This window comes from Haliaeetus leucocephalus, unplaced genomic scaffold, assembly GCF_000737465.1.
Source record: "Haliaeetus leucocephalus isolate CR32 unplaced genomic scaffold, Haliaeetus_leucocephalus-4.0 Scaffold555, whole genome shotgun sequence".
NCBI classification, from domain to species: Eukaryota; Metazoa; Chordata; class Aves; order Accipitriformes; family Accipitridae; genus Haliaeetus; species Haliaeetus leucocephalus.
In genome coordinates, this window is record NW_010972991.1 from 4,284,631 (window position 1) to 4,301,879 (window position 17,249).

At 39.4% G+C, this 17,249-nt stretch overlaps 1 protein-coding gene across 1 annotated transcript in view; it reads left to right on the top strand.

Moving 5' to 3' along the window:
• Positions 1-17,249, top strand: part of ADCY8 (adenylate cyclase 8 (brain)) — a 131,872-nt gene that overhangs the window by 62,473 nt on the left and 52,150 nt on the right. The window contains 2 exon segments of the mRNA XM_010576916.1: positions 2,381-2,508; positions 15,396-15,554. Of these exon segments, the coding sequence (XP_010575218.1) occupies positions 2,381-2,508; positions 15,396-15,554 (287 nt within the window).

The window sequence follows — 17,249 nt, forward strand, 5'->3', positions numbered from 1 at the left end:
TAAGAACCAAACAGCTGAGGTTTTTTCTGCTGCAGACTACTTTACCTGTGCTGAATTAGATGCTCACTTAATAGGGGATTCCCACATCATCACATAGGCAGGTACTACAGGTGCAAGAATCTATGACAAATGTTACATGTAAAAATGTGATTATAATACTAAAATATGACATTACTTGACATATGTCTGACTTTTCCTGGAAATTGACTGGTTTTCCTTTTTTTTTTTTTTCTCTATTATACTATGAGATTATCAGTTGTAATGTATTTGTAGTGGGTCTGAATGGAGTTAAAAGTGCTGCCTTTTCCTTTACTCCACCTCAGTCAAACTGATATGATGTTATAAATGCTCCTTTTACTTTGTAGATGTAAAAGCAAATGTCAGTTAGAATATGAATCAATTGAATGGTACTATTGGAAAAGCCAAAGAACTTTAGAATCTGTGTTTTACAATACCTTTATCTCTGCATTTTGTCTAACCAGGGAACACAGCAAGAAGCTTAGGGAAGCTGACTAACAGTTTGACATGCACTGATTCATGCCATTGAGTCCTCGCTACTTGTTGATTAATGTTTCATAGTTTCACTCTATAGAAAAAAAATCAGGTGCAGAGTTCTGTAAAATTGAATCTCTAATTCTTTCCATTGAGGAGGAAACATGTAAAAAATTAATGTTTTGGTGGATTTTAGGATGTACAATTTCAGCTGCAACCATATGAAAAACACCTAATGTTTGCTTCTGTGGGTCTGCAGAGGAATTGAAGAGAAGGGGACAAGGAAAGAGGATTGTTACATATGAATTTTGACATTTTAGAAGCCTGACTTGAGTCTTGAATTTCCTTGTGAAACTTGGGCAGCTAGGCATTGCACTCTGAGAGCCAGCAATGGTATTAGCCAAAGACTTAGCCAAAGCTTCAAACACAGTCAGCTCCTACTGATGGTTTAAGGAGATTTCAGGGTGAATCAGCTTACTTTGGCCCTGTGCCCAGAGCAGATTTTACCCTCGCTGGCATGCTTAAATCTTCAGCTGACTTCTGCAAAAACTTTGGGTACAAGTGTGTATGTTCCCTGTGCCGCTCTAGGATTTGTAAAGACTTGTCTGAGGTGGACTACAAAGCTTCATTCTTCCTAGGCAAAATCTTGAATAATAACCTGGAGTCCCATTCATTTGGCCAGTACTCAATTCCTGAGGCACAGTCAGCGTTCACATTTGTACTTATATCCTACTTAAAGTTGTCTCTTCCCCAGTGGCTTTAGAGTATCCCTGCTCTTTTGATTAGTGCAGCCTCCACCACAGGTTGCCAGAGAGAAAGAGAAGAAAAAAGCTGAAATAAATACCACAGGGCAAATTTTGCTATCATCTAATGAACCAATTTTACAAATCATTATCCTATTCCCCAGTAATGACTGGTCTTCATTTTAATGTTCTGTCATTGGAGCCTTTACTGATTGAGTGCTAATACCGCACTTATTATTTCAAACACTTCCCTGACTCAACTTATTACCTGCCTCTAGACACTTGCAACTCTGTCCTCAAATTATTATGGTCTCTGTTCCTGTGCATTGATTGTCTCCTGTGAGTGCCAAGCCAGCAGAATACGTTGGGCAAGTTTACAGCTAACCTTGGGCTTACTTGTTTTGCTTGTGTGGGAACTGCAAAAGTTTCAGCATCGCAGGTATTTCTGCTCACTAGAAAAGGATCTGCTAAAATAATCATCCAATCACACACTAATATGTTGTTTCAATATATAAGGATACTGCTACCATGTATTTAATAAATTAAATACAGTATTTGCTCCTAGGGTAAAGGATGTCTCTAGCTGGATGCTAAATAAACGTCATTTCTCCACAGTACAACTCTAATGCAAGACACCTTCTTTGATATCCTTGGCATGCAGATACTTGATCAGATCCCATAGCTGTTGGGAACGCTTGAGTGTGACAGTGGAAACTTTAGGTGGGAAAGGATTATCAGTTGGAGAAAGAGGTTTTTCATTTCTTTCTGGTGTAAAAAAGGGGCAGAAAGGATGCCCTGGAGAAATATAGTCTAAAATGGCTTATTCATTATCTCAGCTGGCGTTTCTGAATCCTTGGCCTAGCTTCCAGCTTAACTCTGATGAAACCCTTCTCACCATCAGCAAGGACATCTCTGACTAACATGACACAAAAATCAATATATCCTTTTTTACTGAAAATGTAAAGGTATTTTATTTCAAAAATGAAATAAACCAAGATTGGACTAATCACAAGCAGGAAACATCCAGCAACAAGTTTGTTTGTTGGGTTTTTTAGTACATTTTTTTAACCACTTTAACATTCACCTTAAAATTATGAAAAAATAACTCAAAATCTTTTCGTTCTCTTTGGTACTTTTACATATAGGAACATCATTGTCTCAGAATAAAGATCCTGGGGGACTGTTACTACTGTGTGTCAGGGCTCCCAGAACCTCGCCAGGACCATGCACACTGCTGTGTTGAAATGGGGCTCAGCATGATCAAAACTATCAGGTAATGCTTTTTTTTTTCCTTCTTCTTGTTTCATTATTTCTGACAGTGTCCTGAACTTCTTATCTGAGAATGCTATTACTAGACAAGTAATTCCTATGGTGGTTCAGAGACCTCAGGATTATCACTGTGAAAAGGGCAGGACATTTCCAATCCATATAATGCGTGGGAATGGACACTAAATGCATTTTATTAACCTGTGCTGCTTCAGAACATGTAACACAATAGCTCTGTGTGCATTGCAAGTGATAGGTTTCACAGTCCGTAACAGTTCTCACTTGGTACTGTTGTCACTTTTAAGAGGAGGTTGAGGAGGATGAGACTGAATTGCTTCCTATAAACCCTTCAATAAAATAAAACAACAATATAAACACTAAATAGACAGCTGTGGCAATACTATAGCTTGGAAAGTAGCTCACAGACAAACTCGTAAGCACTAAGATTTGCCAGATGAGCAAATTTTACTTCTTAAATTAGGTTGGTGCTTAAATCCACAAGTGCTGGAAGTGTTTTACTTAAGGGATGTGTCCCATCATGTAAATATAGTTGTGGTGCTGATAGTTATTGTATTTTGATGCAATTAGGATTAATAATAATGTTTCAGCAGTCCATTATAGAGCTAGTCCAATGGTTTACCATGACAGTGGCTGACATCTGATGCTCTAAGAGAGATTTTCTCCATCTTTTTTATCCTCTATATCAATGTTGCTGAATTCCCCTTCTCGAAATCCTTCTTTTGTTGCTATCTTCCCTAGAACAGTGTTGCCTAATCCAAGCACTCTCCTCTTTCCATGGATGTTTTGCTGTCCAGTCTCTTTGTCTGCTTGTTTTCCAGACTGTTTTGCCCCTTTAATCCGAGCATGTCTCATTACATACAGCAGACAGTTAATGCATACTGCAGCTACATTACTGAGATCTTAACAGAGAAAGAATTTGACAAAAAAAAATTCATAGAAAATGTAAGTGAATAATGATTATGTAACAATGATCTCTAAGAAGGTTGGATTCAATTGTCACAGACTAAATGTTGCACAAAGTAATCAATATTTTGCTTCTGGAATCCCCACAGTGGAAGTGAAACATAAATTAGAGAACACAGAGATGAAAAAATCTACCAGCATTGTTAAAAATTCTTGGAAACACATCAAATCATTTGCATTTGCTTGGTAATACCATCTGCAGCAAACCCATTGTAAGTAATTTTTCTTCTAAGATAGTAAATTTCTCTGAATCTCCTTACACATGTGGAAGTCTCTAACACCCCGGTGCCCTTTTATGAACCAGGTCTCAAAGACAGTAATCCAGTAGAAATGGTACTGTATTTTTAGTATCTTAAATGACAGTTATATTCAGTGGGAGCTGGGAAACAAAAGTCCATTAGGTCTTGGGTCATCCCAGGCTAATTCAGTTGAGATTGCCTCCAATTTATTTGATAATCCCAGTATCTGAATTTCTGGTCATTCAATGAGCATGATTTTGTCCCCAGGCTTTTCTGTTCAGAGTTTAGGAGCCTTATGTTACTTTTCTTAACATGTGCTCATATAGTTCACAGAGAGGACCAATCCTTCCATAGAATATTACAAATACTTCAGTCCACATTTCTGAGAGAATTTGGAATTATCTACAGTCTATTAATTAGAACTTAAATTAGTAGATATCTCTCACAGTTAAAATGAAAAAAAAAAATCTTCTTTAGAAAACTGAGTTTCTACTATATTGGTCACTGCAGAGTTTGATCAGATCTAAAACCTGCTAGAAATGACATTTTGATGATTATAAATTTTTTAATCTTCATCTGAGGATTTCACAAATTAAATATTTTCATGTCCAAAATAATAGTGAGATGATCCAAGATATGAGAAACCATCATTCAGACTTCACAGTTACTTTGAAGCTGTATAGATGAACTCAAAGCCTTCTTCAAACCAGAGGACATGTCGTGGTTTAACCCCAGCCAGCAACTAAGCACCATGAAGCCGCTCGCTCACTTCCCCCCCTCCAGTGGGTTGAGGGAGAGAATAAGAAAAAAAGTAAAACTCATGGGTTGAGATAAAGACAGTTTAATAGGACAGAAAGGAAGGAAGTAATAATAATGATAATGATAATAATAATAAATGACAATAATAATAATAAAAGAATTAGAATATAAAAACCAAGTGGTGCACATTACAATTGTTCACCACTTGCCGGCCAATGCCCAGTTAGTTCCTGAGCACCAATCCCCCCCCCGGCCAACTGCCCCCAGTTTATATACTGGGCATGACAGCACATGATATGGAATATCCCTTTGGCCAGTTTGGGTCAGCTGTCCTGGCTGTGTCCCCTTCCAACTTCTTTTGCCCCTCCAACCTTCTTGCTGGCTGGGCATGAGAAGTTGAAAAATCCTTGACTTGGTATAAACACTACTTAGCAACAACTGAAACCATCAGTGTGTTATCAACATCATTCTCATACTAAATCCAAAACATAACACTATACCAGCTGCTAGGAAGACAATTAACTCTGTCCCAGCTAAAATCAGGACAGGGTGTTTACAGAAAACTTCCAAAAATTTCACTACTCATAAAGCCTACATGAACAGTTGTTTCTTCTCCCTCTTGCAGAGTTATTTCTTAGCTTTTAAATCTTAGCTATATTTTAGCTCAAACACTTAGCCTAGCTTAAGAATTAGACATTAAAACAAAACCCAGGATTTATGTTACAGCATCCCACCTATAACTGGGATTTAGGCACCTAAATTGTGGAGAGCAATCCAGGTACTTTTATAGCTCCTGATTCCTGTACCGGCTTAAGTACTTTATGCAATTAATGTAGAAGGAAGTTTTAAATTAGGCAAACCAGATTTTCCCCTGCAGGTCCTCCAAGATTCCTGTTCTCTCTATTGATAACAGGTAGTTGGTAACATTGCAAGGATCAGTACCAACACTTCTGGTGAGGTGGTGCCCAAAAATCTACCATCTCAGGGTACCATTACTGAATTTTCCTTCTAGTCTTTTAGATGACTTCATGGTCAGTGGGAATTGAACAAGAATTTCAAATCTATTCATTACATTACATGTAAATTAAATCTACATGGACAGATGCAGCTAAAGTATTAATGTAATGTTAATTGAGATTCTACAACTTGATCTTATGCTCATATACCAAGGATCTAGACTTGAGTCTTGATGCTCCACTTGTCTCTTTGCAAATGTACGAACTGTTCAGAACTCAACAAAACACTCCAAGATCATTATTTTCTCTGTAATGATCTTTTGCATCACTGTGTCTTGTTACAAATCTTAGAAAAGAAAAATTATTATTGTTATTCCACACTGTCTTCTTGTACTTTGCTCCCTTAACCATAGAGTACAATTGAACTACAACTTTCAGCCATGGGAAGATTCCATGAAATCTGATATTTACTCTAAAACAAGGAAGCTTTGCCCCATCACATTTGTGCATAAGCAAGGGTCCTAACTCCAGCTGTCTTGCAAAACCCAACCTCCTGTAAACTCTCTTTAGCTGCAGTTGGAAATGCAAATTAAAATAAAAAGAATAAGTTCTTCATTTATTCAGCTGGCTCTCATATCTTTTCACATGCAGCATAACTCTTCCTGTATTTAATTTTATTGTATTAATGACTTTCTGTACTGACAGTTGAGGAAATGAGATACTATGGAATGTTTAGTTATCAGATGATAATGTTTCATTTTAACAGTTATCACCCAGGCTAAATGGGTGTCAGAGATAACACTCAGAGAAACTAACTCCGCAATTGCTCTTACCTATAAGAAAGAGCAGCCATCTTATCTTTATCTTTATGTCTATATGGGGAGGGAAAGATTTGTAGGAAGAAAGCAGTCATCAGCATTTTCATTGCGTGTTAGTGAAATTCCAAAGCCATGCTGGAGTGCCAGATGGATGGGATATGTGATAAAATTCAAGATGAGGATATCTATTTGCTGACAGTCAAATATGGAACATAAGCTTAAGATCTAACAATAAAATGAAGTTAGATCTGGTGAGACAATCGTTCCCTCAAATATATTAAAATGGATGTAAAATAGATAAGAGAATGATACAATACATAAAAGTAATTCTGAACTGACATAATTTCTAAATATCACATTATGCTCCAGAAAGAGATTAGCATGCTTGTTCATTGGGTTTTCCATTCTTTGGGTAGGGCTGTGAGGAGAGGGATAGCTACATAAAGCATAGTGAGGAAAGTTCAGAGGGAAAGTGTGGTAAAGGAGAAAGGAGATGAAACATGAAAGAAAGTTGAAGTAGAGGAAAGACTGTGAAGAGAGGTGAAGGAAATAATCTTAAAGAGGAGAGAGTACTTCCAAAGTGCAAGTTATAGAGCATAGTCTGTCAATGTCAAGACCAAGATGAGAATCATGAATCTTGGTGTGGTGGCTTCATTTTAAAAAGCTTGTTAAACATTTTTATAAGAGTGCAGGGAAAAGTCACAAAAATAATTTGTGAAGCAGAAGTGCTTTTAAAATAAGAGAATTATGAAGCTTGATCTGTTTAGCTGAGAAAAAAAAAAAGGATTGAGAAGTTATCTGGTAGTAGCACATAAAAATTTTTATGGGCAGAAAACTATTTAAAAATGGGTGATGGTATTACTAAGAGAAGTGATGGCTTTTCTGTTCCTCAGTGTTTTCAGATCAAAACTGGGTTTCTTCCTAGCGTAAATACTTCCATCAGGCACAAGTTACTGGAATACAAATAAGCCCGAGTGGGTAAAATGTACCAGCCTGTGTGGCACAGAGTATCAAGGTGGACAGTGTAACAGTCCCTTTGACGGGAGCTGTCTCCAGGGGTTCAAGGCTGCTGCTTGCACCACCACCTTCTCAAATGTCCTTATTCCAAAAATCTCTGTGAGTGGGAAGAGAGGGGGGAGGGAGATTGTGTGAGGCCCAGCTCCTCAAGGACTCATTCACGTGGTATAACAATGGAAATCCCACAACAATCCACATAACTGTGGAAATTCAAACAAACCTTTTTGCTGGTATATTTGTTTGGTAAATCAAGGAGTTCTTAGTGTTTTCATCTCTTGGATGATTTCCCACTAAAATACCAGCTGAAAGAGTAATTATTGTGACAGAAAAAATAGTCCCAGCATACAATGTAAGCTAAACTCCGGAAATTAGATAACAGCTTGTACTCATTAAAAATCTGTAATTAACTACTAATATTAACATCAATTTATGAGAGAGGAAGAAAAAAGAAAACTAAACAAAAAATTCACACACACACACACACAAAAAGCCCCAAAATACCACAATGATTTCAGATGATCTCACTGACTGACCTGGCAGGTTTCCTGCCTTTAGCATGAAAAACTGATTTTAACTTCGTCTGTTGGGTATTAAAAAAAAATCATGAAGTGATCAATGCTTGTTCAAGAATTTACTCAGGCAATGGAGCAGCCAGGAATTGCTTTCATATTCCATGATTAATAAATCATTATTTAATTATATGATTATGTAATAATATAATTGATCCAGTTCTGGACTCTTTCCACAGATTATTTCTTCTATAATGTACAAGGCTCAGCCTACAATGGAATGAGCCCTGATTCATGGAAGACAGGGTAATGCTTCACAAAACCAAAAGCTATTGCTTACCTTCATTTCTGTGTGGTGGTGGAAAGGGGCACTACAAGATAGTCACAAGTTCAGCCAGCGCTTTTCAGACAGGCCACAGAGGCAATAAGTTTCACACTGGGACTTGATCACATCACCACCTCCACGTGTCCATTTCAGCCACTGACTGCGAATGAACAGAGTGTCAGGACACTGTATCTTTCCCTATATGAATTGAACTAGGTAGAGATTGATAGGTTCCTGTACCTCTGAGACCTCTTTTCTTTGAATGTGCCACCAAATACAATCAAAGTTATATTGGCAAGATGGCATAGGAATGTTTATATAGACTTTTATAACATAGTTTTCAAATGAAAAAGCAGACTTCTGAAAATATTTTTTGTAGTCCCTTGTGCTATATTAGTTTCCTGCCTCTCAGAACAAATAGACATAAAAAACAGGAATACAGCAGTGGTTTAACTCTGTCCGTGTTGCTATGGTATCCAGCTGAACTCAGAGCAAGTAAATTATATTAATGATAAGTCTGATGATATGAAACTTCTCCAGATAACAGTTTCTGCTGACATTGGAATCCAGCTCGAATTCCAAGGTAAACTCACCCTGGAGCTATATAAAACTGGCTTCTTGGGATAATATCTACCTTAAATTGTAAATTCAATGCTGTGTAAAGTCCATCTACAAAGTGTTACATCCTGTGAGTCATAGTACCTGAACTGTATTCTTCAAAATGTTCAGTAGTTTAGTGCATCCTGTTACCTAGGTTTTTAAGAATAATGGACATCTCCTTCACAAACATGACACGGTTCCCAGAGTCACACCAAAAAGAACACTTACCTCAGTTCACCTACTACCCTCTCATGTCAGCAACACAAAGCATTTGAGTTCATTTAGGAAAATTCCACAAATCTGTTAAGCCTAACCAAAAAGTTCTCTATGTAATTGAATTTTAGGATCATAGGACAGTTCAGTTTGGAGAGGACATCAGGAGATCACTAGTCCAACATTCTGCTGAAAGCAGGGTCAGCTAAGAGCCTTATTTACTTCAACCAGAATATGTAGATTTTCCTATTACATCTGCATGACGATGATAGTGGCTATGTCTTGATAGGTAAATTAAACAGCCCAAGGGAATGTTAGCTGTCACCAAGAAAAACTGGCACAGACTGGCCAACTCCATTCTTCTCAACTCTTTTTGCTTCCAAACCAGGCAGTTGTATTCAAATTACCTACTGGAAATAGTCTTTGTCACATGCAAACCGCCGAACCTGGGAACAGGTTGAGAGAGCTAGCTGCCCGGGAAAAAAACATTCAGCGGCTGTTTCAGGTATCTCAAAGCACAGACAGAACCTTGCACAGTTGAACTGGTCAGCACAGATGTAGCCAGTGTGTCACTGTCTGAACTTGCAAGGCATGAAGTCCAGGGCATTCAGATTTTTGGCAGCTACAGAAAAGGTTGAAAAGCAGACTTCTGACTTTTGGCTTACCTTCTACATGCAAATAGAAAAGCCTCTGATTAACAGCACAGAAATCAAATACCTATCAAAGTATGCTGGCCAGAATGAAATGCCAAGATCCAATTAAAATCAATGAAATTGCTATCACTGACTTGACTGAAATGAGATGAATTGCATGAACAGCATCAGTCACAGTTGCTTCATCCTGGATAAGATATCAGACAGCTTGTGAGGTAAACGGGCCTGATTTATAGATCATCAATAATGCAGCTTCATGCATGCGCTTTGTCAAAGTGTTTGCAGAGCCTGTAAAGCAGTTGAAACAAATTTTTTTTTTTTTTTTAATTAGAAGCTTCATTGATAGTTGAATAAATTTAAGAGAGAGAAGAAGTAAAAGATGTGGAACACCTGAGCTTATGCAAAATGAACACTCTTCATTTTTTCAGTATCTAGTACACGCTACTATTTATGAGAAGTTTTTTCTGGATAAATGAGAACTACCCCTAATAATGAAGATGATCCAGAGTTCGTTGTTTCAAAGTTTTTAATTGCTTTTTTTCCTATAGCAGTCGATAAACAAGACCTCATGAAGTATGTGGTGGTCTGGCTGTTAGGAAGTTGGATTTGACCATGATGAAGTCCCCTTCTCTACATAATTCAGAAATCTGTTTCACCCCACATCACTCCAAATTTTAAAAGGAAAGAATAATTCCATGGCTTTTTACATATTAACCAATCACCTCACTTTTAAACTACAACTATTTACTCTTTATTCAAGTTAAAACTTTACAACAAAAGTTTAGTGAAAACTAACGTCTCCACAAACAGGTTCTCAACAGGTTCTCTCAGTCTTACCTTGCAAAAAATAAAGCCATGGGAGCAAGACTACATCACTGTTGTGCTTCAATTCATGTTCTGGACAGGGCCTGTTTAAATATATCTCCGACTGCCGGTGGCTTGATGCAATCAGGTCCCCTCATGCAATTAGTTTCCTACCTATCAACATAAGAGCACATTGCTGTGAAGGGCAAGCAAGAGGAGGATGTGAAGATAGGGCCCTGCAGGTGCACCAGCACTGCAGCAGACAGAAAAACAGAACAACCCTCAGTCAAAGGATGCAGGCAGGTCGCCAAATCCGCACTGACTGCAGATGAAGAGCTGAGATCAGATATCACCTGAGCAGCATGCAGGAAGAAGTTGCTGGGAGGCTGTGAAAGACAACAGATAAGGCAAGGGGAATAGGACATGGATTAGAGTCTGCAGTGTCATGCAGGACGTGGTGTGGAGAGCACAGCTATGTGACGTTTTGAAGAAATGCAGAAGTCCTATGTGGCTGATTGAGGATGTCGAAGCCATCACCACATTTTTATAACAAAAGTAAAGTTAAAATCTAGCAGTCCTTAGCAAACACTCTGGAAACAGAGGGATGCATTGCTCAGTTGAACCATCATTTGTACCTGGTCTCTCCAACGAGATCTGTGTCTGTTAGTTTCCATATAGGGTACAAATACAAGACTATAATTTATAGTATATAAAATTAATAGAATAGAATAGAATAGCATATTTCAATTGCAAGGGATCTACAACAATCATCTACAGGCCAGTCAGTCTCACCTCTGCCTGGCAAGATCACAGAGCAGATCCTCCTGGAAACTATGCTAAGGCACATGAAAAATAAGGAGGTGACTGATGACAGTTAACATGGCTTCAATAAGGGTGACTTATGCCTGACAAATTTGGTGGCCTTCTACAACAGGGTTACAGAGTTGGTGGATAAGGAAAGAGCAACTGACGTCATCTATCTGGACTTGTGCAAAGCATTTGACAACATCCTTGTCTCTAAATTGGAGAGACCTGGATTTGATGGATGGACCACTCGGTGGATGAGGAATTGGCTGGATGGTCGCACTCAAAGATTTGCGGTCAGCAGCTTGATGTCCAAATGGAAACCAGTGACAAGTGGTGTTCTTCAGGGGTTGGTATTGGGACTGGCACTGTTTAAGATTTGTCAGTGACATGGGCAGTGGGATGCATGAGTGCACCCTCAGCAAGTTTGCCGATGACACTAAGCTGTGCAGTGCGGTTGATACACTGGAGGGAAGGGATGCCATCCAGAGGGACCTTGACAGTCTTGAGAGGTGGGCCCGTGAGAACCTCATGAAGTACAAGAAGGCCAAGTGCAAGGTCCTGCACATGGGGCAGGGCAATCCCAAGCACAGTTACAGGGTGGGCGATGAGTGGGTTGAGAGCAGCCCTGAGGAGAAAGACTTGGGGGTGTTGGTTAACAATAATCTCAACATGACCCAACAATATGTGCTCGCAGCCCAGAAAGCCAACCATATCCTGGGCTGCATCAAAAGAAGCATGACCAGCAGGTTGAGGGAGGTGATTCTCCCTCTCTATTCTGCTCTGGTGAGTCCCACCTGGAGTACTGCATTTAGCTCTGGGGTCCCCAGCATAAGAAGGACATGCACCTGTTGGAGCAAGTCCAGAGGAGGGCCACGAAGATGATCAGAGGGCTGGAGCACCTCTCCTATGAAGACAGGCTGAGAAAGTTGGGGTTTTTCAGCCTGGAGAAGAGAAGGCTTCAAGGACACCTTACAGCAGCCTTCCAGTACTTAAAGGGGGTCTACAAGAAAGCTGGAGAGAAACTTTTTACAAGTGCATGCAGTGATAGAGCAAGGGGTAATGGCTTTAAACTGAAAGAGGGTAGATTTAGACTAGATGTAAGGAAGAAGTTCTTTACAGTGAGGGTGGTGAGGCACTGGAACAGGTTGCCCAGAGTTGTGGATGCCCCATCCCTGGAAGTGTTCAAGGCCAGGTTGGATGGGGCTTTGAGCAACCTGGTCTGGAGGAAGGTGTCCCTGCCCATGGCAGGGGGCTTGGAACTAGATGATCTTTAAGGTCCCTTCCAACCCAAACCATTCCATGATTCTATGATTCTATAATCTGGTCCAACTGCCTGACAAACTCAGGGCTGACCAAGCTGAAGTATGTTATTAAGGGCATTGTCCAAATGCCTCTTAAACATTGACAGGCTCAGGGCATCAATCACCTCTCTAGGAAGCCTGTTCCTGTGTTGTCCACCCTCTCGGTAAAGAAATGCTTCCTAATGTCATGTCAACCTCCTCTGACACGGCTTTGAACCATTCCCACATGTTCTATCACTGGATACCAGGGAGAAGAGGTCAGCACCTCCCTCTGCCCTTCCCCTCCTCAGGAAGCTGTAGAGAGCAATGAGGTCATCCCTCAGACTCCTTTCTCCAAACCAGACAAGCCCAAAATCCTTAGCCACTCCTCACAGGACATGCCTTCCAGCCCTTTCACCAGCTTTGTTGCCCTCCTCTGGACACATTCAAGCACCTTCACATCTTTCTTAAATTTTGGGGCCCAGAACTGCACACAGTATTCAAGGTGAAGCCGCACCAACACTGAATACAGCGGGATAATCCCCTCTTTTGACCAACTGGTTACGCTGTGTTTGATGCACCCCAGGATGGGGTTTGCCCTCTCGGCTGCCAGGACACTCCGCTGACTCATAGTGAACCTGCTGTCGACCAGCACCCCCAGATCCCTTTCTGCAGAGCTGGTCTCCAGCCATTCCTCTCTCAATTTAGACTTGTACCTGGTGTTACTCCATCTGGCACTTTGGACTTGTTAAATTCCATGCCATTGATGATTGCCCAGTGCTAGTATTTGTCCAATGTTAAATACTAGTATTTATTAGCAATTAAATACTATAGTACTTAAAATCTAAGTTGGTCTAAGAATGTGTATAGATATGTAGAGAGATTACATTAATATATACTTTTAGACCATGTTATTAAACTTAGGGTCCTCTTACTGTGTGCATTTTTCCAATGAAAAGCTTTTTGCTCAGTTATTCCTCTGGATCCAATTAGCTTTTTATTTCAAGACAAGGAAATCAGACATAAAATGAGAAATAATTATCTTAGTCTGAACAAAAGAAAAAGGCAGGCTGAGGAAATGATCATCTGGGGAGTTGTGTGATAATTCCTCTGACAGCTATGAGTGTTAGTTTAGATATTTTTGTAGCATACCTATAAAAATTCTTCAAAACACATTACAAATTGCAGTGCTCTTACTTCTCTTAGCTGTTCTCACAACATCTAAGGCACTACTTCAGTGTGGAGGAGTTATTTCCATGTCCCATCTTCCAGAGACAGGTGATTGTTTAATTTTGATACTTCAAGCCCGCTTGGTTGCAAACTAATAAAAAAAATTTGTAAGTGAAAACTATGAACTCGGAGTATCACAATGCAGATAAATCCCATCTCAAAGATTCTTTTTTATTATTTTATGACTGACTTTTAAAAATCTCTTCCTTTTAGATATCTGAATTATGTTAGCTTCCTGATATGATGAACAAATCTTATTGTAGGCAAACAACTGCACTGGGACTTACCATATGCGTGCTTTTCTCAAAAGTTTCAGAATATGCAGGAAAGGGAAATAAAGATGAATTGCTTATTTTCATTTCCTCACATTTTTATATGACTAGTTTCTCTCCATTTAAAAGCTCTTCTGCCTTCATTTTTTTCCCCATAAACTGAATTGATGCCCCATTGCAACAATGAAATGCCAAGTATTGAATGCAGTAAACAATTTACCCTTTTCTCCTCTAGAGAGGGTCTGTCAAGGTCGTGACTGAGGCATCTGAGGCAACAGCAGTTAGCTTCAGAGTTGTGAAATAGAGCTGTTTATTCTTTGCCTGCTCTGTCGTGCGATCTTGCTGTGCTGCTATTGACTTCAGTGACCACAGAACTGGGACCCTTTACAGAGAAACAGCAGCCTTGTTTGTATACCAACGCTAGAAATGTGCTTTTCCTATCCCAAGCATGCTATTCAAATATTAATGAGCACTAGCTCTAATAGTATTTCTGGTGCAAATGATTGTTGTCACACAGGCACAACTAGAAAAGTGCTCTCTTTGCTATCCTAATGGATTCAGCTCAATTATTTTAGTTGTGAACTTCCCATGGTGATGTGCTGGAGTATCTCGATACTGATTTGGAAGATGCAGTCCTAGGTCTAAAACACTACCAAGGTGCCTGTGGCTGTGAATAATCTCATATCAGAAAAGGAAGATACTATTTAAACACAGTAAAATTCCCTTTATAATCAACAGACATATTAATTGAAAACAGTGCTGGGACAAAGTCCCTTTTCTGAGACTGTTAACAAATATGCCTGCATGTGTTTAATTTTGAGAGGTGAAATGGTCTTTGCCATCACACAGAATGAAGGAGACTGATTTTAGGACCACGCCGTTATTATAACAGATCAAATGGTGTTCTGGCCAAATCTACTAAAAATAGTTCACCTTCGGACAAAGAGTAACTGGAAAATTTCAGTCAATAAAGTAACATTTTTGAAATATTGAAAATTATTCAGAAAAGTACAGTAGAATATAAAAGTATATGCAGGTTTGATGAGAATAGTTTTTGTAATTTTATTGAATGCTCTTTTATAATTTCAAGCTAAAGGACTCAGTGAGTCCAGACACTTCACTCAGACATCTTTTCTCTCCCTATCTTTCTCCTTCTGTCTGTTAGGAAGAATAACATGTTCCACTGAACCATGCATGCAATTAAGCGCTTAATGATAACCTGGCTTTTAGAGTGACTTTATCACTACCTGTACTTCGCTACCTAGGAAGTTATCTCTTCATTTTACAGACTAAGTGGTTCTTTGTAACAAATGTCATTGTATTTTACATCAAATTCTTTCCTAGAAGGTATGAAAAACTGTGGCATATACTTTCATGAGTCTGATCTTTTCTTTTTTGGTTTTTTTTGTTTTTTTTTTTGTTTAACAGATATGTTAGGTCAAGAACAAAGCATGACATTGACATGAGAATAGGGATACATTCCGGATCAGTCCTGTGTGGAGTGTTGGGCCTGCGAAAGTGGCAGTTTGATGTCTGGTCATGGGACGTGGATATCGCAAACAAACTCGAGTCAGGTGGAATTCCTGGGTAAGACAACATGTATTTCCCACAGTCAGAAAACATTGCCAACACAGTACACTGTTAACTTTGCTAACAGATAAATTTCTTACATTATTTCACCAGCTATGACCTTTTTTTTCCCCCTGTCTTGTGTTTGGCAAGGATTTGTGAGGGTATAGTCAAAACAGGTAGAAATGGTCAGCTTGCAGAGGCATTGGAAAAGACAAAAATATTTCTTTTTCTTTGTCAGCTATGATTTCCTGGGAAAGGTCGGTGGTTGTATTCAGGCCATATAATACTCAGAGGTAGCCCAAATTTCCCAGTTAGGTGTTGACCATTCCTGAGATTTTCCAGGCTTCATTCTCTCATCCTTTGCATTCAAATGCTGCTGTAAGGCACAAGGCTGTAATTTATTTTATTTAATAGTGCACAAAGTGTGGGAAGAATTATGTGTTCATAGGTTGTTACACTAATAACAAGGCATTATGGACAGCAGGCTCTCGGGGAAGTCTTTTAAATAATTTCATGCTTTAGTAGATGTTTTGAGACATTTACACCACCCTGTCTATATGTGAAAATATATGGTTTTCCATTGAGCTGCCTAGTTTTAATTTGTCTGATGTGGCTGATTCACCTGGAAGACAAAATGTTATTTCTGCCTGACATGACCTGTATCTCACTGTAGTTTGGAAGTTACAAATCCTAAATTTGAAGCAACAGTAGTGGTTGCAGGAATACTTTGTTCACTTTCAGTTCCACCTTCCACTGATGAAAGATAGAGCAAAAGATGCCCTACAACAATTCAATTTTTGGCCATGGAACACAGAAGCAATAACAGCAGACATCTTTATGTGGAAAAAGTCTGAGTGATACTGTCATCCTGAGTGAGAGAGGTTTTAAGTCATCAAATCTGAGTCATGTGCTGTGCTCCCTACACACACATCAGGATCTGTCAGAGCTGTCATATTCCCAGGCAGTTAGAAAGAGATTTGCTTTGTATTGTATTTGCAAATGCAGGCCCCTTTCATCGTTCCCCATAGTAGACCTTTATACTAATATATATTCTTAGAATCAGCAGAAAATGAAACATTTCATGCTCTGAAAACAACTTCTATTCTCTGCATGTGTCACCAGTGTATAAAATTGCAGAAAAAAGTTACTTTCCCTGCTGCTTATCTCACATGGCAGCCCCAGATGACTAAGAAAGGTCACATGCTGCTTGTTAACGTGAGCTAATCAATCATCTAAGTTTCACCATCCGCACCTGCAAAAAGTATAGTTTATTACTGTTAATGTGTGCAAGTAGTACAGCTATTAATGAATAACCCAGAGAATGCACCACCTTGCTGTTGATAAAATGCCTGGCTAGGTCGCAGTCTATTGGAGCAGAGTGATTTCCACTCCTGTATATCAGTTTGCCAACAGAACAAAGCCTGTGTGTGACAGCAATTCACCAAGTCCCGCAAAACAGTGATTTACATCAGGCTTTCCTAGCACACAGAGCAGATTTAATGGAGCAGTTAAGTTCGCTTCAGCCTCTCCTTACTTCTCCCTGCTGCCAGCATTCAAATCGCCCTGCTTGCCACAATACTGAGATCATTCCCATTCCCAGAGCCGCACTGCTTTCCTCTGTTTCATCAGAAAAGCCGCCCTGGGGTTATGAATGGTCCTGCTCCCACAGCGGGGGAAGAAGAAGAGCAAAGATGAACCACAGCCCTTTCC